This window comes from Hyposmocoma kahamanoa, unplaced genomic scaffold, assembly GCF_003589595.1.
Source record: "Hyposmocoma kahamanoa isolate Upper Pololo Valley unplaced genomic scaffold, ASM358959v1 93, whole genome shotgun sequence".
Classification (NCBI taxonomy): domain Eukaryota; kingdom Metazoa; phylum Arthropoda; class Insecta; order Lepidoptera; family Cosmopterigidae; genus Hyposmocoma; species Hyposmocoma kahamanoa.
In genome coordinates, this window is record NW_020654810.1 from 4,641,891 (window position 1) to 4,668,866 (window position 26,976).

At 38.0% G+C, this 26,976-nt stretch overlaps 2 protein-coding genes across 2 annotated transcripts in view; both read left to right on the forward strand.

Annotated features, from left to right (window-relative positions):
- The window catches only part of LOC113237621 (rabenosyn-5-like), a 22,994-nt gene extending 17,286 nt beyond the window's left edge, over positions 1–5,708 (forward strand). Inside the window, exon 5 of the mRNA XM_026474227.1 lies at positions 5,634–5,708. Within this exon, the coding sequence (XP_026330012.1) occupies positions 5,634–5,708 (75 nt within the window). The remainder of the gene's footprint in view (positions 1–5,633) is intronic.
- Positions 5,709–8,775: 3,067 nt separating this feature from the next.
- Positions 8,776–26,972, forward strand: LOC113237525 (rabenosyn-5-like). Its single transcript, XM_026474044.1, has 6 exons — positions 8,776–8,939; positions 10,099–10,669; positions 13,201–13,330; positions 13,999–14,264; positions 20,469–20,660; positions 26,612–26,972. Exons 1-6 carry the CDS (start codon positions 8,824–8,826, stop codon positions 26,669–26,671), a joined length of 1,335 nt encoding a protein of 444 aa, XP_026329829.1. The 5' UTR covers positions 8,776–8,823; the 3' UTR covers positions 26,672–26,972.
- The last annotated feature ends 4 nt before the right edge of the window (positions 26,973–26,976 follow it).

The following is a 26,976-nucleotide window of genomic DNA, read 5'->3' on the forward strand; positions in this document are numbered from 1 at the left end:
GCGGTTTGTATAAATAGAATATAATTTATTGCAACTATGGTATATACAGATGTTACAAGTAAATAATAGCATCGCAAATGAAATGAAAAACAACTCTCATTTGTTAATAGCATGACGTACATTTATCTATTGTCACAAATATTATGAGCTAGTTACACTCAATTAAAGTCAAGTCTACCACACGTCCTCCAAAAACTGATAAGCCCAACCGATTAGCCTCACTCTTATTAATTCAATAGGGATTTAAACCGCGGCGGGGAAATAACACGAACCGATGTTGCCATATTGTATATCGAAATTATATCTACACTCATAGAAAAATATAGAATACTGACATTCGGCCACTCACACATCACACACCTACTACTACCCTACTGGGATTTAAACTGCGGGAAAATAACGCGATACCGATGTTGCCATTTTATATATCCAAATTTAATGCACACACACGCACACACTTAACAGAGCCTCGCACTAGAGAAACATTGTGTCGCAGATGCCATGGACACGCACATATACAACCATAAATTACACCCAAACTCACATAAATGTACGCCATAAAAATATTTCTCCCGGCCCGAGAATCGAACTTGGGACCTCTGCGTGGCAGTCAATATTTAACAATAGTAACCGTTCGGCCACAGAGACAGTTATTAAATTATATTTAAAGTAATTATTATATTATATCTGAACCGAAAGAAAAATATAGAATCCTGACATTCAGATTGCATATATCAGGTTTTTATATTTCGACTGTGAACTGGCAATTGGTACTATCTTTTGACAACTTAACAGGATGAAAAAAATTGTTTGTGTCATTTATATAGTATCTGGTTTATCAAATAAAAATTCGTGGTTTTTAGATATTTTTATTACGCACTGATGTATGTATGTACACTACATACTTTTATTTAATAAACCAGATGCTATATAAATGATTTTTTCTTTATCTGTAAAGTTGTCAAAATTGAGATAGTACTGGTTGTCAGTTCAAAGTCAATTTGTTATTATTTTTATGAATTTAGAAAGTAAAAGTGTAATTTATTAATAAATAATCACTTGTTAATTTCATAAATGCTAAAAATAACTTAGAATATTGTTATAATTATTAATACAAAGATCGAACACTCAGAAAAAATTCCTTCGATCCGGTTGGATTCGAACCGACGTCTTCTTGCATACCGTGCCAGACGCTATACTAACGACGACTAAAAAGTCGTTGAAAAACCAAATCAAAGACGCGACCGAAGCACATAGAAAAATTCGTGACGTCCGTTGGTTCGTTCCGTGGCTTAGTTGGTATAGCGTCTGGCACGGTATGCAAAAAGACGTCGGTTCGAATCCGACCGGATCGTAGGAATTATTTCTGAGTGATCGAACTTTGTATTAATAATTATAACAAACTACACACATCAAAAGTGTCTAGGGATCAAGTGAATATTTTTGAAATAAACATTATTTAAGCAATATTTACCAAATCCAGTCTTCCAGGACGACTTCTTACTTTAATGCTTATGTTTTATTTAACCGCTTACCCCTATATTTAATTAAAATAAACTGAAATTGACGTTTTTGCAAATTGTGGGAAAAAACTCAAATTAACGGCGTCAATTAAATGACAAAAAAATGGCGAAAATGATGATTTTGCTCATTTTTATTGTAAAGATAAGAAAATTAATAATCTGTATTTTCACCATTAACACGAATCACACAATTACAGCGATTTGGCATGCTTAAGATGAGTTCATCAAAATCACTTTGAGGAATGGCCGCCCATGTGTTTTGTAACAAGTCAAAATATTGTTGTAGAGTATGTACGGTATGCATACTCGGCACAGCTCTTCTTTGAAGCATATCCCATGCGTGCTCAATTGGATTGAGGTCTGGCGATTGAGCAGGCCACGGCAGAACGTTGATAGGAGCTTCGGCAAGAATGCCTGTTACGACTCTAGCCGTGTGTGGACGTGCGTTGTCATGCATTAGTTGAAATGAATCACCCAACTGGCCTCGCAAAGGGATGATAACATCTGAAACAATCCTCTCTGCGTAAACTTGAGCATTGAGGTTACCCCTGATCCAAATGAGATCGGTTCTTCCGCCGATCCAAATACCGGCCCATATCATTATTGTTCCCCCACCATATGGATGAACTTCCTGACAATATCTCAAACGTTCATGACGTCCAGATGTTCTCCAAACTCGAGTACGTCTTGTATCCGGTCTCATACCGAAGCGGAATTCATCCGAAAAGCACACATAGCGCCAGTCTTCTTCCTCCCAGTTTCTGTGTTCGCGAGCCCATCGTAAACGGGTCCTGCGATTGCAGGGTGCAATAGGTGGAACTCTGAGCGGCCTTCGGGATCGCAGACCCACTTCACGTAAACGATTTCGGATGGTTTGATCGCTTATTAGCAAGCCCGAGGAGCTGTGGAGCCTCGTAACCAACATCATGGCGGTCATGGTACGATTCCGTCGAGCAGTATTTTGGATATACCGGTCCTGTCTGCGAGTCGTGATGCGAGATCGTCCTCCATGTCGCTCGGTCACGCTGCCCGTCATGCGATAGCGCGTCCAGAGGCGACTTATGACGCTCTGTGTAGTGTTAAGAGTGAAAGCCACAGCACGTTGCCTGGAACCAGCTTCCAACATTCCGACGGCTCGCATCATCACTTCTCGTGTTAAATGATGTCGTCTCTCCATAATAATGTAAATTGTTTCGGTTCCGATGCAGATATTGTAATGATTTTGTCAAAACGCTATAACTCATTTTTATACAAAACCACATTGACAATCGATTTTCTTCTTATTATCGAATTTTAAACAATATTCCTTATTTAAATGTTAAAACTCACTAAAAAGTATCAATAGCGATACAAAAAAGTTAATATAATTAACCCTAATTGCAGCAATACTCTTAAACGTACTTGATCCCTAGACACTTTTGATGTGTGTAGTGGAGTAATTTCACAAAAAATAATCGAATATCAATTCAATAAAAATTTAAAATACAGTGAATAGCGACATCTCTCGCCAGGACTGGTAGCTGTAAAGGTACTAACTGGGTGATAAATATTTCATAGATTTCTCATAGATGGCGCTACGACTAAAAAGTCGTTGAAACACCAAATACAAAGACACGACGTAAGCACATAGAAAAATTCGTGAGGTCTGTTGGTTCGTTCCGTGGCTCTGTTGGTATAGCATGTGGCACGGTATGCGAGAATACGTCGGTTCGGATCCGACCGGATCGAAGGAATTTTTTCTGAGTGTTCTATCTTTGTATTAATAATTATAGCAAACTAGTGGAGTAATTTCACAAAAAATATTTAAATATCAATTCAATAAAAATCTAGAATATTGTGTTAACATATTACAGAATTAAATTTGTATTGAATTGGTATTCAATTATTTTTTTGTAATATTACTTTGTTATAATTATTAATACAAAGATCGAACACTTAGGCGACGACTCAACGACGACGATAGAACCAAATATAAAGATCCGACAACAAGCACACAGAACAATTCGTAAGGCCCGCTGGTTCGTTTCGTGGCTTAGTTGGCATAGCGTGTCACGGTTTGCTAAAAGACGTCGTCGGTTCGAATCCGGCCAGATCGAAGCGAATTTTTCCTGTGTTCGATCTTTGTATTAATAAATATTACAGAATGTCATGAATGTATTATAGTGGATAAAGTTGAAACTATATTGGGTGTGTTTGTCGGGAGGCTGCACGTTACCGGGTGGCCGAATGTCAGTATTCTATATTTTTCTATGAGTGTAGATATAATTTCGATATACAAAATGGCAACATCGGTTCGTGTTATTTTCCCGCCGCGGTTTAAATCCCTATTGAATTATGAGAGTGGGGCTGATCGGTTGGGCATGGTGGTCGAAAAGGCTCGAGCCTTTTAGCCCTAAATTTAAAGTTTGCGAGTCTTTTTTAAAGGCGGACTCACAAAAGAGTTCGAAAAGGCTCGAGCCTTTTAGAACTAAATTTAAAGCTTGCGAGCCATTTTTAAAGGCGGACTCACAAATCAGTAGTTCTAAAATTGCTCACTATAAAAGGGTTTGAGGCTTTTTTAGGCCGAGGCTTTTTTTAAAGCCTTTTTAGAAGACTGGCGTTAGCGGTCAAAAAGGCTCGAGCTTTTTAGCCTTTTTTTAAGACTCACCGCTTTATAGTGATGGCTACAATATTAATAATAATAAATGGATAATAATAAATATGTCACTACATATGCATACAACGCTATCTAGTCCCAAAGTAAGCAAACTAAAGCTTGTGTTATGGATACTAGACAACCGATAAACAAACATATACATTTATAGACACAGAACAAATTATCATGTTTATTACACAAACATTTGTCCTCGGTGGGAATCGAACCCACGACCTCTGGATTGGCAGTCAGGATTACTAACCACTACGCCACGACGCCACTATTCTAAAAAGGCTTTAAAAAAGCCTAGGCCTAAAAAAAGCCTCAAGCCCTTTTTTAGTGAGCCATTTTAGAACTACTGTTTTGTGAGTCCGCCTTTAAAAAAGACTCGCAAGCTTTAAATTTAGGGCTACAAGGCTTGAGCCTTTTTGACGGCTAGCAAAAGCCATAAATACAATTAGCCTCGAGGGCTTGAGAGTTATTTAGCTTTTTAGCCTTCTAGCCATCGCTATAAAGCGGCGAGTCTTAAAAAAGGGCTAAAAGGCTCGAGCCTTTTCGACCACTAGTTGGGCATATCAGTTTTTGGAGGACGTGTGGTTTTTATAGATTTTAATTGAGTCTACTAGCGCATAATAATTGTGGTGATAAATAAATGTACGTCATCAACAAATTAGAGTTGTTTTCCATTTCACATGGACCCTGGCGGGGTATAGCAAATTATACTTAAATGTAGTTTGTATTGTATAATATTAATTTTCGCCATAGAAGTAAATTAGGGGCACATGGGACTTGCCAACTTATGTCTCAGGGTGACGGGCGCAGTGGTAGTGCCCCTCAGATCTTTGCAATTTAAAGCTCTGAGTGGCACTGTAACTGTTATGGACAGGCGTGTAGCTTATGATCAGACGCACGACTTGTTCGTCCCGTCACTTGATGTTATAAAAAAAAAAAAAAACATGTTTGAATGCATTTGCACACATTTGCCGCATAATTTCGCGTTGCACAGCGCTGGTCGTCACACGCGCCTTTTATTATTATGCGAATGTGTGCGTAAGCCGCGTTGCGGCCTATGAATGGAGTTACTATACTTGTCGAATTATACTATGATTAAATGTTTTTTTTAAAGTACGGACCGAAATCAATTTTAAATTGAAGAGGTTCTTTCTTATCAGTATTCATTCCATACTAACCCAAAACAAGGCGTAATCATGAATTCGCGCTATGCGTTCATGAATTTTTGTCGGCAAAAGCCAATTTCGCGTCGTTATCGACGCTTCACACACTTGTGTGTGATTCCCTAAATCAAATACTTGGTGAGTCAAATGGGTAATTCCTGTCGGGTAATACCTCGATAAAGATAGAATATGTTACCGGTCAAATAAATATTACAAAAGACTTAATTTTCGAACGAAATATATTTTCCTTGTGGGTTTATTCGCGGTAAGCATTTCAACGTGTCATTGTTTTGTTCGCAGGTGGCGATTTTAGAAGAAAACTTGAAAGAACTAAAGAAAGAATATCAGTTCCAAAAACTCTCAAACAAATCCTAGTCACTTTGGAATTATTACATTTTTGTATTCTATACAGGGTGATGCAAAAAAGGTACAATTTTATTAAAGGTAAAGGTATGCTTTTGGAGTTAATTTTACTTATGACGTAATATAATAACAAGACTGACTATCTTGCGAATTATCGGCTCTCACACTGGAGAATTCCCTGAACCTGGCGAATTCTCAAGAAGTGCCCACAGTGCGAACCGTTGGATCGTCGAGGCCGTTAGATAAAACGTAATAAATCCCCCCTTAGTCGTGTTCCTCAATTCTTACGACTCGTATCTTCTGACGATCTCGTGGGTAGATAACGCCAAATTGAAAATCAGCCTGAAGTTCAGACTCATAAGCAAAAATCTATATATATTCCGAAACTCATTCGCTGTGTTTCAATTTCTGAAGTTCATGAATGGTTTTCGAAAATGACGATATTTCGGAGAAGGCGTGTAGCTCACTATCAAACGCACGACTGGTTCGTCCCGTCACTTGATATATAAAAAAAGGAGGAAAAGGTGTAAAAACTAACTTATAAAAAATTAGTTATTGATGTACCAAGCGCCTTCGAGTCTATTCATATTTTGTCAGTCGCAAAAAAATAAGTTATGAAGATCATTAGTATTTTTTTTACTAATCTTGACATCATCACTAACTTTGCAGTAGTTTGGGTTTTACATCCTTTATTTCCCGAAATATCGATGTGTAGAATTTCTTCTTGAACATTGCTGATTTTTAAGTTCGACGGAAAGGGCTGGACTATGCTTCGCCAGGTCACTCTGTTCAAAAGCCACCGTATTGGCGGGATAGTTCCTCCGCACCTATCTTAAATTTTTTAAAATGTTTTCCATAATTATCACAATTTGCTTAGCAGTTCTTAGTGGTAGAGTTCTCTGTGTAAAACCCGCCTAGGTAGATACCACCGTTCAATTTACTTCCGCCGCAAAGCAGGTCTGCTGTGTTCTAGATTAAAAGAGAAATAGCCAGGGAAGCCCAGGAGAAGGAGTCAACGCATTTTTTATATTAAAAATATTTCTTTACTATCACCAATATACGTAGACAGTGTTAACTACTTTCCATCAGGTAAGCCGTCGAGTTCCCAGTTTTAATAACAAAAAAAGTTTCAACTTTTTTGTATTCACCGTGTTTTCTTACCCTTTAGTACATTTAAGTACGCTTATATTTCTTGTACATACACTTCTGTATATATAAATGTTATTATTTAAAAAATGTACCTTTATTATAAGTAATTATAAGTTAATAAATGAACAATTAGACACTCGTTACGATTTTGTTATTTATTTTTTATTATTGATAGTATTGGTACACACGGTAAACAAATATAGGACATCCTACCACACCTACCTATCTATATCTACCTATCTATATCCTATCCAACCTATCACACAAGTTGCGCAATTACTTTACAAAATTGGAAATTTATGTTAGTTTTTTTTATGTACAGCAAGGGCACGTGAAGCTTGACAAATAACATTTACATTCAACTCTGTCGTTTAAGATACGAACGATTCACTATGCACTAGACTCTACACTAACACGTTAAGGAGTATATTCCAGTAGTTTTTCAAAATATGTTTGAGTTTATTTTCTCGAGACATGGCTTCACCCTACACGCTTCTTAGTATTTTTTTTAAATGGAAAAATCTTGTGTCCGTTTGTGTATTTGTGTGCGAAATTTTGCAAGCTTTCATTTGATAATCCTTCCGAAGACAATGGAAAAAAATATTTTTATAACTGCCTCCGTGACCGAACGGTTACAATTGTAGACTGCCGCGCAGAGGTTCTAGGTTCGATTCCCGGGCCGGCGGAAAAAAATATTTGTATGGCCTACATTTATTTCTCTCGTGAGTTTGGGTGTAATTTGTGGTTGTCTATGTGTGTGTCCATGGCATCCGCGACACAGGGTTTCCCTAGTGCGGGGCTATGTTGAGTGTGTGCGTTATTATTATTATTATTATTTTCACTTCCTCCAAACTATTTTATTAAATGTTGAATATAATTTTGTATAAGTAATTAATAGATTCAGACGTTAATTTGCGGAAGTCTTTGTTAATAAAAATGGAAGTTAATTAATTTGTTACTCCGCGAACCCAGTGAAGGTTAAATCGTGCAAAATAGCTGCGCTTGTGTTGAATATTTTTTCATGCAGTTAATTATCACACCCTCTCTCCGCATAAAATTAATAAAATAAACATAATAAAAGAAAAAATATTCAACTCAAGCGCAGCGAATTCGCGGAGTAGGAAATTAATTTACTTCCATTTTTATTAAAATTTTGTATACTCAACACTCACGCCTATGATTGCCCCCCCATTTCTATATTTGTGCCAAGTTGCAACGTTGCATGTCTAACAGTTTTGTAGAAAATCATCTAAAAGCAACTTTCGATTTTAGTACGAAACATTAACAAGAAACTCTAGAACTAAAAGTTATCTGTTTGCCTGAAGAAAGATAAATATTTAGAAATACTTGTGTGCTGATACTAATTGGAAGTTGTACTTCCCAGAATTTGCTTTTTACAAATTGCCATATTTATACAACCGACTAAAGTGCAAACACATATTTGCAATAGTAATCATAACACAAATATGAAGCTTCATAAATCGGTTGCGTTATAGACTGAGCTCAATTTTGAATTTTTAGTTCGTTTTCCTTAACACTATTTATATAGTGTGTTAAAAAAGTCGTACGCGACGCATTTGTAGCCGAGGTATTACTGTAAGCAAATTAATAAATTACTATTGATCTTACACGTTTGAAAATTAAAAACAGGAAAACATGTTACCAGACGTAAAATTAAACTTGTACTAGAATTGCAGTAGTTCAAATTTTAATTGCTGCCTTTTGGAGTTTTTGCATTAATAGGAAAAGTAAACTTAAAATAATTTATATAATACTTGATGCAACGGGCTGGTATCCGCAACTCGACGACAAGGCGCCTATTTTATGTTGTACTTATGACAAATAAAAAAAAATGTGAATGACTTGTTTTACACCCTGGACTAGTTGCCGGCGGGCAATTTATAAAAAGCCGCGAGTGGTCTCAGTACCGCGGCGTCCGCCCGCGAGGACAGCGCGTTTCCACAAACAAGTTATTAATATGAGTTTTATGAAGATATTTTTGTGTCCTTGTGCCTTTCCCAGTAACGAACTTGTGGAGATGCCATTGAATTGTAGCAAGCGTCTTTATACAAATCAGGATGGCGAAGCTTATAGGTAATTTGGAGTTTTTAATCTTTTAATAATCTATTTGTTGTTTACTTTTTTTAACAAACAACACATACAACTGTTATTTAACTTCTCACTTTTAACCAGTATATAAGATACTAGATATCAAACTAACCGTAAGATAAAGGTGGTGTAATAAATTCTTGTGAAAGAAGATCCTTGCTTAAACACTGGAAAATATAAAAATGGAAACAGTAAGTTACTATTATCTCCAAAACGTGCCCTTGGTGTAATAAGATCACATTTGATCGTATATCAAAAGCTTTTATCATATGAAAGACATAAAAGTAATACGAGCTACTTGAAACAGACGATGTATATGTGATGGTGGAAATGGCTATTTGTCTTTTGCGGATGTGATATATTTGGCCAACAATCACCATGTGTAGACAGCAAAGTATTTGCCTTGTTTGCCTATTCCGTTTATTGCCCGTGGCCCGTGGTCCAACTGCGTAGTCCAACTAGTTGGACTACGAGCAATATTGTATGGGCATTGGACCTACTGATCGGTTAGTCCAGTCAGCGTCAATATTAATAATGTTACTGGTTCTGAGCTAACTACAATTGTTCTCTAGGATGATCCCTCTGACAGTACATAAAAAAAATTGCAAGATATAATGCGTAGTCAACTAGTTGGACTACGCAGTTGAACCAACAGCATATTCGACAAATACAGCAACATCGACCGCGCGTTGGTCGGTTTCTCGCCGCACATCAAAGGAGCCAAATTTTTTGTTAATATCAAGTGACGGGACGAACAAGTCGTGCGCCTGATGATAAACTACACACCTGTCCATAACGTTGCAGTGTCACTAAGAGCTTTAAATCGAAAATATCTGAGGAGGTACTGCCACTGCACCCTGTCACTTTGAGACGTAAGTTGACAAGTCTCATGTGACTGTAATTTCACTAAACTAGTATGACGAGCTGGTGTCCGCAACTTGATGTCTAATCGCCTATAATAATTAATTTTTATTATAAAAGACCTTTTTAATGTAGTATGTACATGCGCAATATGGAAATAAAAATATAAACTTGTGAAAAGTTGTCATTTTATTGATTTGACCTTATTACACCAAAGGTGCGTGGGTAGTTTATTTAAAAACAAAGCCTTCTTTTTGAAAATACCATTTCTTTTAAAATATAGCTTCAACAACGCAAGTTCATCCAGAATAAATGATAATGGATATAAGAAACGCAATCCAAATAACAAAGATAAACTAGAGGTACCTGAAAATAAACGTCTTAAAAGTAACAAAAGTGATTTATTTCACATTGAAGACGCTGACAGTGACGTAGACTGGGAGTTTCTTGAGAGTATAGAAGTACAGTGGGACGCTCTACAAAACGGCAACGAGGACAGCGCATCTGATAATGCTTCCGAAATTTCCATACCTCAGAACATTATTAGATACATGAAAAAAGTATTTCCCAGGAAGAAGAAATCTACTGGAACAAAAAAGACAGAAACTGATATAAAAAAGAGAGATTCAGGAATTAAATTTGAGAATGACCCGTCGGTTAAACTGCCTTACGAAGAACAAACTATAGGGTTAACGAGAACTTATAAAGTAGAGTTCAAGAGCATTAACAATCAGGTACTTGAAAAACACGGGAAAGAGACAGACAGGCTTATGACGAGGCTTGATGACTTGTGTACTAAGAAGGTATTGAAGAAAATGAATGGAATAATGAAGTTTAAAGAGGAACGTAAGAAGGTAATCATTTATCTTTGTCCATTATATTCGATTATTTAATACTTTGTGTTACAAATTCTGAGATTTGGACTATCTCCTATCTGGCTGACTTTAGGAGGCATTCGCGGGTGCAGCTGGACATGACAGCAAGTTAGCAAGTGAGACATTCTTTGTGTGGAGGATTCGCAAGAACAATGATTTTCTGTCGAGTTGATACATCCCCATTTCACCACATTATCTCTACATCGGCCAAATTGTGATCTGTCTTTTGGTTTTAGCATTGTGGTGAGAGGATTGGCCGGCTAGACTTTGCGTTACCGAGCGCTAGTCGTTACCGGGGTGCGCCAGACGTTAATGCATATGGGGGACAAAACGTCGCTCAGGGAGGCTCCTCTCATGCACCTTAGGCTGCGTATAGATCTGGCAAATGCGCCGCGAACTCGCTGCTTATGTGCTGCGCGCGTGCTGCATGCGTGCAGTTTAAATACATACCTATGTGGCGCGCGAGCGTCGCGCGAATGGCACGCGAACAGATCGCACTACGTAATGCAATTAATGCACGTGCGCAGCGCGCGAGCCTTTCGCAAATAGGCGCATTTGCGGCGAATACGCACAGATTTGTACGCACCCTTACGGTAAGCCGGTATAAAAAAGTACAAAGTATACGTCGAAACAATAATAGCGAAAAAAATATTGTTCGTTTCGGCAATTTGAACCAAAACGGAACGCACAATGTCTTTTTCACTTTTATTGGATGGACTTGAAGCTTTTTCTGACCGACTCAAGCCTGTCGCGTCTGCCTGCGCCTGCGTCAGTCGCTATGCCTGTGTCGATAAGTGTGATGACTCTGATGACTCCCCGTATTAACAAAGGTTATCGTTCAACTATCTCACCGGTATAAAATTCATGTTAACCGGTTATTTTCGTCATAAACGAAATTGATTATAATGCGACCATAACCACACAAGCATATTCAGTTTCCCATAATACACATATTCCCTATTCAAAGAAGGTAAAACTAACTAGATATTAATAGGAATTTGTGTGAGATCACGTCTACTCAGGGAAAATACAACTTTAGAATTTTTGTTCCTCTAGGTGCAGGTAAAAAATAAAGCCACGCAATTGTTTAAATTAATAATTGGTTCAAGTCTTGTTCTCAGTAGTGTTAATAACGTACCTATTGTTAAAGGTAATTTATTCGTATAAAAACAAAATTAGGCAATTAAGGAGGTAATTTTGTGTACCAAACATTCAAGTTTTGGATTAAGTATACATTTTTGTAAAGATCAACCAATTACTTTTGGACTCCTAACGTTTTGACCCTGCTATTGAGATTGGATATCAGCGTTCCCGTAGTCAGTAGGATTTTTTCTTATCTAACGTCAACGACTTACGGGTAGTGGTGCCTTCTTTATTGTCCCCACTTTTCTGTGTCACTAAAATAACGTTGCTAATTCTTTATTTATATATATTTTAATTCTTTATTTATAATTTATTACGATTATTGGTACAAAGATGAAACAGAGAAATTTTGTTCGATCCGGTGGGATTTGAACCCACGACCATGCTACACCGTACCATTAATCTTACCAACTGAGCCACAGGTCAAGTTACCAAGCTGTCGAAATCTCCTATGTGTTTTTGTTATAGATCTTTGTACCTACTAGCTTTCGGCATTCGTCGCCGCTAGTGACATCTAGTGAGAGATTTTTGAAAAAGTAAAAAATATTCAATTTGTGCGATCTTTGTATTAATAAAATCATAATAAAACTAGTGGAGTTATTATATTTCACAAAAAATCTTAGGGCAACCGTGACGATGGGACCTGTCAAGGGCCCGAAACGTCGGTTTGTTTGAAAAAACAAACATACGCGATTTAAATCCGGAAAAATAGTTTCATTTCCTATGGGTAACAATCGCGAAAACCTAAGAACTCGTTATTATTCCATATTTTTCTGTTTTGTTTTCGCTCCCCATTTTCTGGTTCCCTGGTTGTTTGTTTTGTGTCCATTGTTCTTCGTTCGTTATTACAGCATTTCTGCATTTTTTGTCAACGGTTTTTGAGAGAATCCTTAGTATATACTCAAATCCAGAATCTTTCGCCCTATTGTTCTTGGGCAAATTTTCAATTTGGTTTCTTGCCAACCAGGTGTCTTACTCTCGAAGCACGAAATCCGTAGTTAAGGCTGTTTTCCCATTATGGATGACCTATGTAGGTCAAGTATGTACCTGAGTTTTGATCGGGACTAGAACTAAGAATTTATGACAACGCGATTTGATAGTTTCGAGCCGGCCATTTGGCAGTTTCGATAGGGCCCCTTTTTTTGTCGACGAACTTCAAAAGTAGTCCAAAAGTGACTATGAATTCCGTACTACGAGGGTAGGGCCTTAGCCAGGTTTGGTCACGTAGATCAGAAAGGGTGAGATACTAAATTAAGTCTTCAGAATTCAAAGGAGGTTTTAACTCAGCTCGTAAACTTTCGCACGGTTTGATAAAGGGTGTCTTGTAAACGGGTAAGCAAATGAAGAACTAGAATATCTTTTTTCAGACCGCAACCGAACATGAAGTGTGCCCCAACTGCCGTGGAGAATTTTGTCTCGGGAAAAAGCACAGCTGCAAAGTGTGCGCAGGAGTTATCTGTAAAAACTGCTCTAAATTTTTGGACATCCACATTGCTAGTAAGTTTCATATAGAACGTTTAATTACTTTTAAAGGTTATATTTAAGCAAGATCGAACATAAAGAAAAATTTCTTCGATCCAGTTGGACCCGACTTTTAGTAACAGTAGCGCTTCTTGTGACGGAGTTCGTCCAGGGAAGTACTGCCACCTTACCTATTTCTGCCGCCAAGCAGTAATGTCGGCATTACAGTGTTCTGGTTTTGAAGGGTAAGGGTGCTAGTAAAATTACAGGCATATGGAACTTATCAACTTATGTCTCAGGGTTACGGGCGCAATGGCAGTGCCCCTCAGATCTTTGCAATTTAAATCGCTGAGTACCACTGCAACTGTTATGGACAGGCGTGGCGCTTACTATCAGGCTCATGACTTGGTCGTCCCGTTAAAAAGTACAAGCCGAGCACCTGGTGGCAAGCGTCACGCCTGTCTGTAACAGTTGCAGTGCCGCCTCAAAGATTTACGATTACGACCTGGCACATGAATTTTAAAAATCCCATGTGCCTATATTTTCACCAGCACCCTTCAATACCGAAAAGCAGAAATGCTCACACTACTGCTTTGCGGCTGAAATACTTATAGTGGCAGTTTGTCCAGGGAAACCTGGACAAATTCTTTCACAAGGAACTCTAGAATATTCTTATACTAAAAAAACTTATACACATATTACAGGATCCATAAGAAAACCCACAAGTTCAGAGCATACGGAACAGTACGAAGATATGATTCACATACCAACTATATCGATTCAATATAACAATGTAAGAGGCGCCAAATCTGACATTCGACTATGCCAAAATTGTTATGAGACTGTTGAAGTTCAAATTCGCAAATGTGCTCTCGGGGATTCGGACAAAAACGTGCAGTTGGTTAGTTTGTATGAAAAATTGATGAAGTTAAAGATTGAGGCTTCTGAAGCTGTTGAAACTTATGAAATGGTAAGTATTTATTTGATATATATTTTAGTATATTTTTGATAGCCTGGGATGAATTAGTCGAGCGCCCGGTGGTAAACGCCTACCCATAACTTTGCAGTGCCACGCATGGTACCACGATTTCGTTTAACCACCTTACTAAGGTAAACGATTCTTTTTCAGGGAAATGTACACGTTTTTACAATAAGATTCCGGAGCATGTATTAAGATTATCATTTCGCAAGTTTAAAACTTACTTTAAAAGTATTTTCATTGAAAATTTATTACAAAATTGAAGAGTATGTGTTAGATAAAGATGTATGGAAAGATAACATGAGTCTCGATTCCACACAATTATGATTCAAAGTGTATTCCATAGCATTTAAGGTTATTTAAAAAGTGATATCCCTAGAGTTTCTTGCTCGTTCTTCACAGGGAAGTCAGCGTAGTGAACGAGCAGTAGCTTAAAAAATGACGTTTTCAAGTGTAAAAATTTTATCTATGGAATATTTTTTGTTTGTAATATATAATGACAGGACGAACAATTCGTGCGCCCAATGTTAAGGCTACACGCTTATCTATAACGGTTGCAGTGCCACTCAGAGCTTTAAATCGCAGAGATCTGAGGGGCAATGCCACTGCGCCCGTCATCCTGAGACATAAGTTGACAAGTCCCATGTGCCTGTAATTTCACCAGTAATTTTATAAATGATAATATCATTCTGAATTTGACTTTGCTTTTTTTATAATACCAAGTGACGAACGGGAGACGAACAAGTTGTGGGCCTGACGATAAGCGACACACCTATCCATAACGGTTACAGTGCCACTCAGAGCTTTAAGTGACAAACAAAAGTTATGGATGAACGTGTCGCTTATCACCAGGCGCACGACTTGTTCGACCCGTCGTTTGTTATTAAAAAAAAAAATAGTAGTAGCCCCGGTTTGGCAAATAGTAGTTGGTTCTATAATAGTCCAGTGGGAGCGAATTTTTCTTTGTGTTTGAACGACCTTTTATATCGTAATAACAACACAGTAATGGAGTAGTTTAACAAAAAATAAACTGAATATCATTGAAGTAAAAACATCATGTTTAATAAATATTATATAATGGACTTTATGTCAATTGTGTAAGGTACAAACTAGATACGATACGGTAGCTACGGGAGTCCCCTGGACAGCTCGAGAATTCTCCGGAAGACGCGTCGTATCTAGTTGTATGTTACAAAATTGCTATAAAGTTAATGATTGAATAATTCGCCTCAATTTTCTACTGCGGCAATATAAATTGAGCCTAAGCGCGCTTGCGCACCGCATCCGATTCGTATTCGTTCCGAGGGGTCTACTCTCGATCTCCGTCCGAAACAATTACTGCCAAATAAGCAATACTTGACCAAATGAAAAGACGCGTGATGCGAATGAAGCTTCATACTTGACATTTTTCTTTTAATTTTGTCGAATATTACTTATTTGACAGTAATTGTTTCGGACGGATGTCGGACGGAAATCGAGAGTAGACCTCCGAATCCGAGACTGTACAATCTCAGACCCACTTCGGATGTCGCTTGTGCACTAAGCCCGATTCGAATATGAGAAAATACTTATAATTATCGCTTGTACACTTAGAGATAAAATCCGAAATCCCTGTGACATTTCGGACCCTCATCAGAGAACAAATAAGTCAGATGACACTCTCCGCTTCTCCCTAGATTTAGATACCTCACCACGCCCCCCACATAGACGGTCACATTGATTGAACGGCAACAAGGCTGGCGGTGAGCCGTAGTAGTAGTAGCTAAATAACTTTCAGACGTTGTATAGAGTGTCCGGGGTGTGACGGTGTGACCTCCTTGCATCGTCGTCCCACCTTTTTGTCGCCTTTCTCCGGTTCCTGGCCACTCGTATTTAAATTTAAATTTTGAATTGTTCCATTCTTTTGCCTCACATTTTGATTTTGTTTCGCTCCATCGTCACTCCCTGCTCGATCGCGACAGCGGACGAAGCTATTTAAATGCAATCGCGTCTAATTTTGATTCTTTTACTTAGTCATAATCATTATAATATAATCTAAATCATGTATCAATCTTAATAAGTGTATAACAGTCTACAGCCTTATCATGTACCTATGAATACGTATCTGTAATTCAGTATAACTCGGCCCTTTTTAGGGGTAAGTGTCTACTTAAATAACTCTTTATATCCATCAAGTTGGTAAGTGTTTTATAGTAATGTACCTGTTTTTCTATATATACCTTTTTATTATTACAGCCTTACTCCTTACTACTTTGTAACCATTTCTTCTTAACCCGACTTTAAATAAATTTGTAGACTGGGAGTTTTCTGCTTTACTACCGTGAAACTGGTCACGGCTTGTTAGGGTTTTGCGTGTGTCCGGGGCGTCTGTCTCGTGAGCAGATAGCGCGTCTTACTAGCGGTCTAGTTGAGGGCCTGTATGAGAGGAGACGCGCGGGACACGTGAGTTGCCCTTTAAATTGAAAGCTATGTCCGGACATTGTCGCAGGACACTGCGACTGGCATCTCCGGCACTAGCCCGGAGAGCTAGTAGAGGATAAACTAGATATCCTCCGGTCCCTTCAGCCGCTTAGGTTATTGGGAACTGGAGAGAAGTCGTTTTTCGGCGTCGGGAAGTGAGCGTGCCTTACAGATCCACCACCAATGAGGAGATTTGGTAGTGGACTCAGAGTCGACGGCTTAGCGGTGGCAACTGCTAATTGTGCAATGCGCAACGGGAAGTGAGCGTGCCTACAGCTCCAGTACCTGTCTGAAAAATAGGGAGGATACTGTACGTGCACCCGGGGCGGCTCACCCGAGGCACTAGCCTCTCGAAGTCAAGTGACAGAGGCCTGTGAGAACTACTGGCTGATCTGGGGTCAGAACCTGAACTTGTAAGGTTCGCGCACACAGGTTATGGTGTCCTTCTCGTATAGGGTAAGGGTAGGTACGGAGGGTCACTATAATCAAAACTAACGTAGAAAGATATGGTGCTTGTCCCGGTATGAAGTAACGCCTCGCCCTGGAAAGGATCCCAAGCTTCCTTGCTGCACGTTTGGCCATGGATTCAATGTATCTGCCGAAGTACAAATTGGACGACAGCTCCATTCCAAATAGATGAAGACAGTCGGCTATCGGTAGGGATAGGTATATCACGAAAAATCAGAGTCAGCTCAAAGGGACTCCGTTTTGTGAAGAATAAACACGCCTGCGTTTTGGTAACGTTAAATTTGGAATCGCCTATATAGCCAATATAGCCTCGCTCCATATGAGACAGGCATACACAAGAAGATCCCCAGTAGATCGCCCTCGTCGGAATACGCTGGCGATCACTGAGGAGGTCGTTGTCTTCAAGGTACGACAAGAGACGGTTGTTGAGTACACGTTAAATAGTCTTGCACAGTATGGAAGTGACTGAGATAGAGTTGACAGAGTCAGGTCTGCTTCCCTTTTTCGGCATAAGTTGCACGTTTGCAAGCTTCGACGACCTGGGAACTACACCAGTCTCAAGTGAGAGGCGGTACAGGCGTAGGCGTGTGAGAACAGGAGACAACTCAGGCGCACAGTTACGTAGGACTGGTGCTGGAACCCCATCTGGCCCGCTAGCTTTATTCACGTCTAGATTCCGCACAGTTCTAAGTACCTCTTTTTGGCGTATATGCGAATTGGCGCCATAGTGCAGCCAGCCTGAGGTAAGATTAGATCCAAACGCGAACTCTTTGCAAAGAGTGAGGCAAAAAGATTTGCCTTGTCACTGCAGTACAGGCCAGCGTGCCGTCCGGCCTCAGCAGAGGTGACATAGATAGGCGACAAAAGTTAGTTAGTGACTTTATATTTAAAGATCTTTTGTTTAAAAAATTAATTTGTCAATTTCTGGCGTCGCCATTTTCACTACGCATACACAATATGGAAGCGTGTGCGTGCTTACGATCGGAGCACCTGATCGAACTGATAAAAAATTGATTACTATAGAAAATACGTTATCTTATTTTTTCCTTTGAAAAAGTATTTGTACAACAGTTTTTGTAAAAACAAACACCGATATACAAATTCGTTTTATGGTCGCGCTCGCGCCGCCGAAACTTTTTTGTCGGCGCGCCGCCGCGCCGCCGCCGCTGGTCCGTCTATTATCGGCGCTCATGTCTATTTCACAGTAATTGTTTCGGACGGAGTACGGGATTAGACCCCCTGATGCGAATCGGACGTAAGTGCGCAAACGCTCTCATAGTACTATAATAAAGACTTCTTAAAACTTATAAGAGTTTATAATCATCTACTATCTATGCGCACATTTTAATAAAAAAAACAGAACAAAGCTGCAAAACAGGAATGCGCCGCATCCATCTCCGACCCTTATACCTTAAAGTAAGGCAAACTGTTAATAGTAGGCTGCGTCATCAGTCATAAAAACTTAATAAGATCTAAATCCGGTTTAAGCAGAAAATTCGCCGAAAATACTAAATTTAAATAACACTTCCGTTGGTGCTTTATACAGTCGAACGATTTTCAATGACATCATGTTTTTGCCGTGAGAATCGAGAGGCAGACCTATTATTATAACATCGTTGGTTGTAACATTAAGTTCTGCCTTGAAAAATATGAACGTTTGCGACTTCCACAAGGATAAGAAGAAAGAAAGAAAACAAAAGACAGAAAAATTGTTTGTTTCTAAGTGTTTGATCTTTGTATCCATATGTAAGAAACTAGCGGAGTAATTTCACAAAAAATAATTGCATATCATTGCGGTGACATATCCTGACTACCTCTATAATATTCAAATGATTTACAAAGAGCAACCCTAGAGTTTCTTGCTCATTCTTCTCAGATCTGCCTTACGAATGCGCAGTAGAGTTTAAATTTCAAGACTGATTTGCTTACCTATTAAATGAAGATTATTTACAGAACTAGTGGGAATAATCTGACAGAACCGACAGAACTACTGGGAATCGTAAATCCCATACTAATGGTCAAGACAAGTACCAGTGGTTCTGTCAACAGAACTAGTGGGAATAATCGGATTATTTTACTTTGACACACTATAAATAGCCAACTATAAATTATACCCAAACTCATGAGAGAAATAAATGTAGGTCATATAAATATTTCTCCCGGCCGACCACGGAGGCAGTTAGCAATTTACTTTGATAATAAATATATATTTTTTACATAAATTGAAAATGAAAATAGATATCTTAGATAATATTAAAGACGATTTTTGTTAGAAAAATATTAAAACTAAATATATTTTGTATTTTAATAAAGCATAAAGTAGATATAATTAAGTAAGTGGACTTTGTCATGTCGCCAACAAACTGCATAGAAATAAATAAATAAATTTATAAGAAAAATAGCTACGGCAATCACAATTTTGTATTGAATGGTACTGATGAGTACAATTAAAACTGTGTCATGTTGAAAATGTGTCTTATTCAATTGACATGTTTAATTAAAAAAAAACCCAACCTCAAAAGTTTGTCGATTAACGAACAGTGGGTGAAATCCAATAAACCGGATTCATCCCCTAATTTGCCACCCCTAAGGGTGGAATATTTTTTTTTTCAAATTTGAATAGGACCTACTGAGGTTCGCAATCGCGTAACATACACGCAAAAAAGCAGTCGAATTGGGAACCTCCTCCTTTTTTAAGTCGGTAAAAAATGCACGAAAATACTGCATCTCCATCATTTAATTAACAGTCTGTTTCTGGAAAGGTAGGAACTTAGAAAGACAAAAGCTCTTCTCTAAAACGTTGAACAAGGTGAAAGTAGGTTAGAATAATAATAATTACGTATCTATTTCTCTCCACAAACATTAACAGGTGGTTTAGTGATAACTGATAACATTCTTTGAAATATGTGCAATGTAACTTTTCTCAAAATAAAGTAATTTACGATAATACCTATTATCATTATTATTTATTTATTTAATACAAGTACAAATACAAATACAAAATTATTTATTTTTATTCTCACAAAACTGCAGGACGCATATTAAAAATAAGGTACTTAGGATTAAAAAAAGTTACATTTGTAGGAGACTGGAGCCTAAACTAGGTCTAGCCTGTATGATAGGTTTATAGGCAACCACCTCGCGTGTAGTACAACAGATCAAGTAGATAATGGAGGGACAAGAGAGACTATGTTAAACATTATATTATATTAACCTTAAAAAAGTGTATATACAGTTTGTTTGAAGAAATAATTCTTTAAATTCCAGATGTGCAAATGTTTCGCGGATGGGGCAGAAATATATCCAGCAGACATGCAGCAGATCTGCCGGCGAATCAAGGTCTTCGCTGAGAAGATATACGGCCTAAGCCAGGAAATCAGCGCTCTACCAGCACTCCCTGATTCCAGACAGGCTGAAGTTCATCAGTGGATAAGATATTCTGCTATTGAGTATATTCAGGTTGGTGTTTATGGATTGTTTTTTTGTATAATATCAAGTTCCGGTTTCGAAGGGTAAGGGTGCTGGTGAAGTTACAGGCACATGGGATATGTCAACTTATGTCTCAGGGTGACAGGCGCAGTGGCAGTGCCCCTCAGATCTTTGCGACTTAAAGATAGATAGATAGATAGATAAACGCTTTATTCACTGATATAACACAAATACAGATTAAGCATAAAAGAAAAAACAAAACATGATTGTCATAGCAGTGAAACGGCGCTGACTCAGCATATGCCAAAGTTTCCTAAGGCGCTGGTTTTCAGTCAGAACCAACGAGAGGGATTAAATTATTTGAAAGCAAAAATATAACGACTATGAGTAAAGTTATACATTGACAATAATAATATAGAAATTAAAGTGCATCTAAAATAACCTGTTTGACATGTAAGTGCATGAGCAAATGTGAATATATTACAGCTGTAGGTGTAAGTTATGACTGTAAAGAGGATTTAATGTTGTGTAATGTAATTAGTATTATAATATAATTATACACATAATAAGAATATATCAAAGCAACAACAAAATTCGATTCTAGACAGACTACGTTAAAGAATAAAAACACACTACACAGATTTTTGAAGTGAGAGTAGGTGTTGTCGGTACAGTGCTTTGAATTTGGGTTTGGATGTCTCCTTGCGTATGTGGTGGAATATTATTCCAGCACTTTGAGGCCGAGTATTTGAAACTACCTCGAATAGCTGCAGTTCTATGTTGTGGTACCATAAGAACACATGATCGGACAGATCGATCGAGATTCTTGGTCTTCCTCGCTTTTTTTGGTTCTATCGTACCTTCGATGATGACAGACAGATGTCCAAATATGTCTGTTTAAACTTTCTTCATTCCATATTTTCTCGATCCAATTTATTTTCCCCATTCACCTTCAACACCACATTTCAAATTACTCTAATTATCCCACATTATTACCTCACCAATACTACACATACTGTCAAAGACAAAAATTGCGTCTTTGATATAGTACCTATAAAATATGAACAACACAAAAAAAACTGGAATTTCTTTCTGTCTTTCTTTGTGATTGTATTGATTGATAATTTATCGATCTTAATAGGTAATTTATCAACTTTGATAACTATTCCTGGATTTCCAATTTCTATCGTACTCATTGAACCTTTTCGACTATTCTTAAATATTCCCGTAAATCACTAACGATCTCTATTCCTTCTGATTGAACAATTTTGACAACCGTTTTCAATAAAACTTGGCACATAGATGTCATTCTAATGAAGATAAAATGTTGTGGTGACCTAGAGCTGATTTGATAATAGAAATGGCTGACAGATGAGAACATTCATCAATATGGTCTAGCACTACCTTGTGTTTGGGCTCATATGATTCATCTTGATCTTGGTAACGAACACACCGTTAACTCGTGGCACTCACGGCCACTTGCGTTGCACAACGCTCAACTCTGCGAGACCCAAGGGATCGGGGCTTGTATTAGCCTGCTTCTTCTGAGCAAACATTCCCAGCTGCTATCCCACTTACTGCCCGATATCGGGTTTTTTGGAAGCTTCGTTTCCCATCACAAATATCCAAGTAAAGCGATATAACTATATAGTCTGCTTAAAGGTAATACCACATAAGTGACATTTTCCACAAAAAATCTTCTGCAAATTTCTGCAGACAAAATTCTTATTAAGTTTATAGCTGTTTCGTTATTGAGTTCCACGTGCAGAAAGATAGCATTGTATATACAGTAGTATATATAAGATAGTATAGTATATATAAGATATTATTAGTAGTATATATTCTTATCATAGCTATATAAATTAAAAACTTTTTGTGGAAAATGTCACTTATGTGGTTTTACTTTTAAACAGACGATATACAGAGTCAGTCTCACAAACAATTTTTGAAAATTAACTTGCTTGTCTATGAAATAGATTATTATAAAATATGAAGTTTGACTCTACAACAAATCACTAAAAGTATTACTAGTATTTTTTTAATATACTGGGAGTAAACAAATTGAGGCACCGATATTTTTTGTTTATTGCTAATTATTTCCGCAATCTGCCACCAGGTGGACCGTGAGACTTTTTGCCGATTTTAATAACATAAAAACAATGATTTATGATTAGAGATCGAAATAGGCAGACTATATTTACCTATACTTCAAAGAAATAATATACATTGATTGGCTAATACCTCCACCAGAATCCCGGAATAATGCACACCACACATCAGGATCAAGCACGTTTTTGTCAATTATGGAAAATCAGGTTTCATAATTGATTTTTTGAACTCCGTTGGATTTTTTGGTCAATTTTATAATTTGAATTTGGGCTCTCGCTTGTGTGCGTGTGGATGTTTTTTGTTCAATAAGCAATTACTTACTTGAAGTCGAGGTCAAATATTCCGCCAATTCATATGTCTATGTACATACGATTATTATTATTATTAGGGTGGCTTCATTCGGCTGATCTATTATGATCACCACTAATTACAGTTCGGAGCCAAGGCCAGCAGCATTAAAGAACTGAAGGACTTTCCTGGCTCCGACAGTTTTTATGTCCTCTGGGTGTGGCCTATGCCTACCCAGTATGGAGCTTCGTACGCCCATTAGAGGGTAGCACTGGGTAAGGAGATGCACAGGTGTTTCATCCGCCTCGTGGCAGAATCTACATTCTCTGCCCAATATTTGACATGTGCTTGTTCAAGCCACAATCCCCTGTTAAGGCTCTAGTCAGCATTCTGATGCCATTCCTGTCAAGTGACAGAGCTTCCCTACAGTGTTTGGCACTGTAAGCAGCTATCAGGGCTTTTAAATGCTCAAAACCTTTAGTCTGCAGCCACACGTCTCCTGTGTGCTCTTGTTCAGAAGAGTGACTTTACCTGGCTGTGTGCTATCCCTATAAAGGGCTCAGGACTCACTCATTACTGGAACCCAACGCAGGACCACATCATTCCTTTCCCCGAGAGTCTTCAGTATAGTTACACAGTTCTCTACAATCCTCGAAGTTTGGGAGACTGAGGATAGTGCATGTAGAGTGGCTTGACTATATGAGTTTATAGAGTTTAAGAAGTTTCGCGATTGTTACACATAGGAAATGAAACCATTTTTCCAGATTTAAATTGCGTCTATTTGTTTTTTCAAACAAACCAACGTTTCGGACCCTTTACAGGGGGTCTACTCTCGATCTCCGTCCGTCATCCGTCCGAAACAATTACTGTCAAATAAATAATATTCGAAAAAAATTAAAAGACAAGTGTCAAGTATAAAGCTTCATTCGCATCACGCGTCTTTTCATTTGGTCAAGTTTTACTTATTTGGCAGTAATTGTTTTTGTTTAAAAAAAAAAAGGAATATACGCGATTTAAATCCGGAAAAATAGTTTCATTTTCTATATGAGTTTATGTAAATATACTTGTTGCCGTAGCCTCTTTTCAGGTTCAGATACGCACAAGTAGGGACACGGTGTCGAATCAAATGTATCGATACTGTACTCATGAATGGTATCGCATAAAAAGTATTGTACTCATAAAAGTATCGAAACAAATTGTCCTGCATAATAAAATAAGTCTTTTATTTGATTTATGATTTTTAATTGAAACAAATAATAAAAGACTTTCATTACAAATTGATAATTCAATCAATCGTCATTTCACATAATTTGTGTTAGTTAAATTTCCCACTCCTTCTCTGTCACTTACAATCACTTAAAAACAAAAATCTATTTGTTAAACAAAAAAGTGTCCGAACTTATAGGGCGTTAAAATCGTATACAGAGCGTCATTCACGCTTTAGTCTTCGTTTGTTTCTTCTGACAGCGAAGCAAGCAAAATTAGACAGTACTGCGATGACATTACAATTTGAATTCAACGTTTTAGCTTTTTCATATTCCTTTACATGTTTAAATAGGTTGACTTGGGACATTTTTTTTGTGGTTTTTGTATTAGACCCGTCGTTCATTTATTTGTAAGTCAATGTTGGTAACAGTTTGTTTCTCGTTTTTGATATTGTATTGCCTGCTTTTGAGAACAAACGTTCTGAAAAGTAAGAAACTTCGCCGGAATTGCGAGGTCTCAAATATAATGTTTGTCAGGTATGATACCTAATTCAAATGTTTTTAATTATTTTTCTTCATTCTCATTCTTATAAAGAGGCAAATGGTAGTATACACTATACAGCCAAGTCATTTGTGATGAAGGTTGCCATAAAAAAAATTGCAAGATGGCTTGCGTTACGACATGAGGTGTCCTAAGTAGGAATTATTCAAAACGATACGACACTTGCCAAAAAGTACTAATACCTGAAAAGTATCGAATGAAAAGTGTCGAGTACAAGAGTATCGGTATCGGAAGGAAAAGTACTCGATACCAAAAAATATCGAGACTTTTTCCGTGTACCTACGCACAAGCAATTATGGCGTATATTCCGGCCTGAAAGATAGAGGACTGTCGTCGCGTGTTCAGCTTGTAGCTGAGTCTGGATCTCACGCCATGTATGCCACAGCCTACGTTGGGTCCCATCTTGTACCCATCGGTATTCCAAAGAACGCTACCGTCCTTCCAGGCGAGACTGTTAGTTTCCCAGTCTTCCCTGTACATACGAAACCTAATTATGCAAGTCATTATGTGACACGGAACGATGCATCCTCGGTGTATGAATCTTGGCCAATTATTATTTCCATTTATTAATTAAATCCGTTATATTGCCACAAACCAGAAATAATGAAACCCAAACTTAAAATTTTATTTGTGGCTCAGTTTACTCTTATGTATATTACGTAACAAGTTTTCCAGTAGCAGTAGAGCACCTTGTTAAGTAGCAGTAGAGCTTCTTGTGAAAGAATTCGTCCAGTACTGTCACCTTACCTATTTCTGCCGCCAAGCAGTAATGTGAACATTATTGCGTTCCGATTTGGAAGGGTAAGGGTGCTGGTGAAATTACATGCACATGAGTTATGTCCCTGGGTGACGGGCGCAGTGGCATTGCCCCTAAGATCTTTGCGATTAAAAGCTGAGTGGCACTGCAACTGTTATGGATAGGCATGTCGCTTAACACCAGGCGCACAACTTATTCGTCCCGTCACTTGATATTATAAAAAAATAAAATAAAAGATTTTTTGTGTATATTTCAATACTGAGGGTCTGATCTCGGAGTATCGGAGCGCATTTCTCTTTGCGTCTTCTGATTGCTGGCACATGAATTTAGATATTTGACCATAGTCTAAAGCCACACAGTTGCGGTACAGCGGGAACGGCGGTCCAGGGCGGACCTGCGGGAAACGCATGCGTACCGTGACTTGTCACACGACAGTCCGACGCATAATTCGCGGCGGGACAGCGGCGCGAAAGCGGCTGGTGTGACGCTTAAAAGCAACCACATTTCATTTTCTAAATAGATTTATCTGTATAGTCGGATAATGGTCATGAAAATATTCGGTTTTTATTCGCGTCACAAAAGCAATGCAAAGAAAATTTCGGTTGTATTCATACTGAAACTTAATAAAGACACACTCACGAGTTTAAAAAAAATACAACTTGCAATCCCGCTAAAGTCCCGCCCCGCCGGTTGCCTGTGTGTGGACAGTTGCATAGAAGGCTCAATATATATATACGATATTGTGCACATTACAAGAATTCGCTTCCATTAAGTTCCGCCGGAATATAAATTGACCCGAACTCAATGGAATACAGCTTTGCGCCCGCACCCGCCCCGCAATCGCCCCGGTCCCGGCCCGCGTCGCCCCGGCCGGCCACCCGGTTTCAATGTGCACAAGAAATCGACCATTGCAAAAAATCCACCTCCTTGTGTCCAGAACAAAACGATAGAGGATTTGAAGTTGACAATACGATTTTGTAAAGAATGTTTATTTGATTTACTGGTTTGTGAAATGCGTTAATCTTTCCTGATGCTATCTATTAATATTTGTCTTTTACAGGAGGAACTGCTGACGCTGCGTAAACTGCCAACTGTAGAAGATATTGTAAAAATTCATTGACTTCTTATTGCCTGATATTTTTCACACAGCAACATTGTACGCATAGTGAATTTGCTTATGAATAAAAATAAGGATCTCATAATAACTGCCGTCCTTGTCATAACTAACACATTTGCATTTAGGTAAATTATTTTATTTTATTTGGGATAACAACAGACGTTACACAATTTTATCCTTAAAATTCATTTAGAACTTTTTGTTATCCAGTAAAATAATTACTGACAATGAACGTAAAATACTAAGAAAAAAAATGCATAAACAAAGTTAAATGAAACGAAATAATACTGTTTCTGTTAAGGCTTCCC

What these genes read in the sequence shown, in the direction of transcription:
- LOC113237525 (XM_026474044.1), top strand. Translation starts at nt 8,824, where the DNA reads ATGAGTTTTATGAAGATATTTTTGTGTCCTTGTGCCTTTCCCAGTAAC. An exon ending in TTAAAGAGGAACGTAAGAAG is followed by an intron (nt 10,670 to 13,200) that starts GTAATCATTTAT and finishes ATCTTTTTTCAG; the next exon opens with ACCGCAACCGAACATGAAGT. An exon ending in CTGTTGAAACTTATGAAATG is followed by an intron (nt 14,265 to 20,468) that starts GTAAGTATTTAT and finishes TTTAAATTCCAG; the next exon opens with ATGTGCAAATGTTTCGCGGA.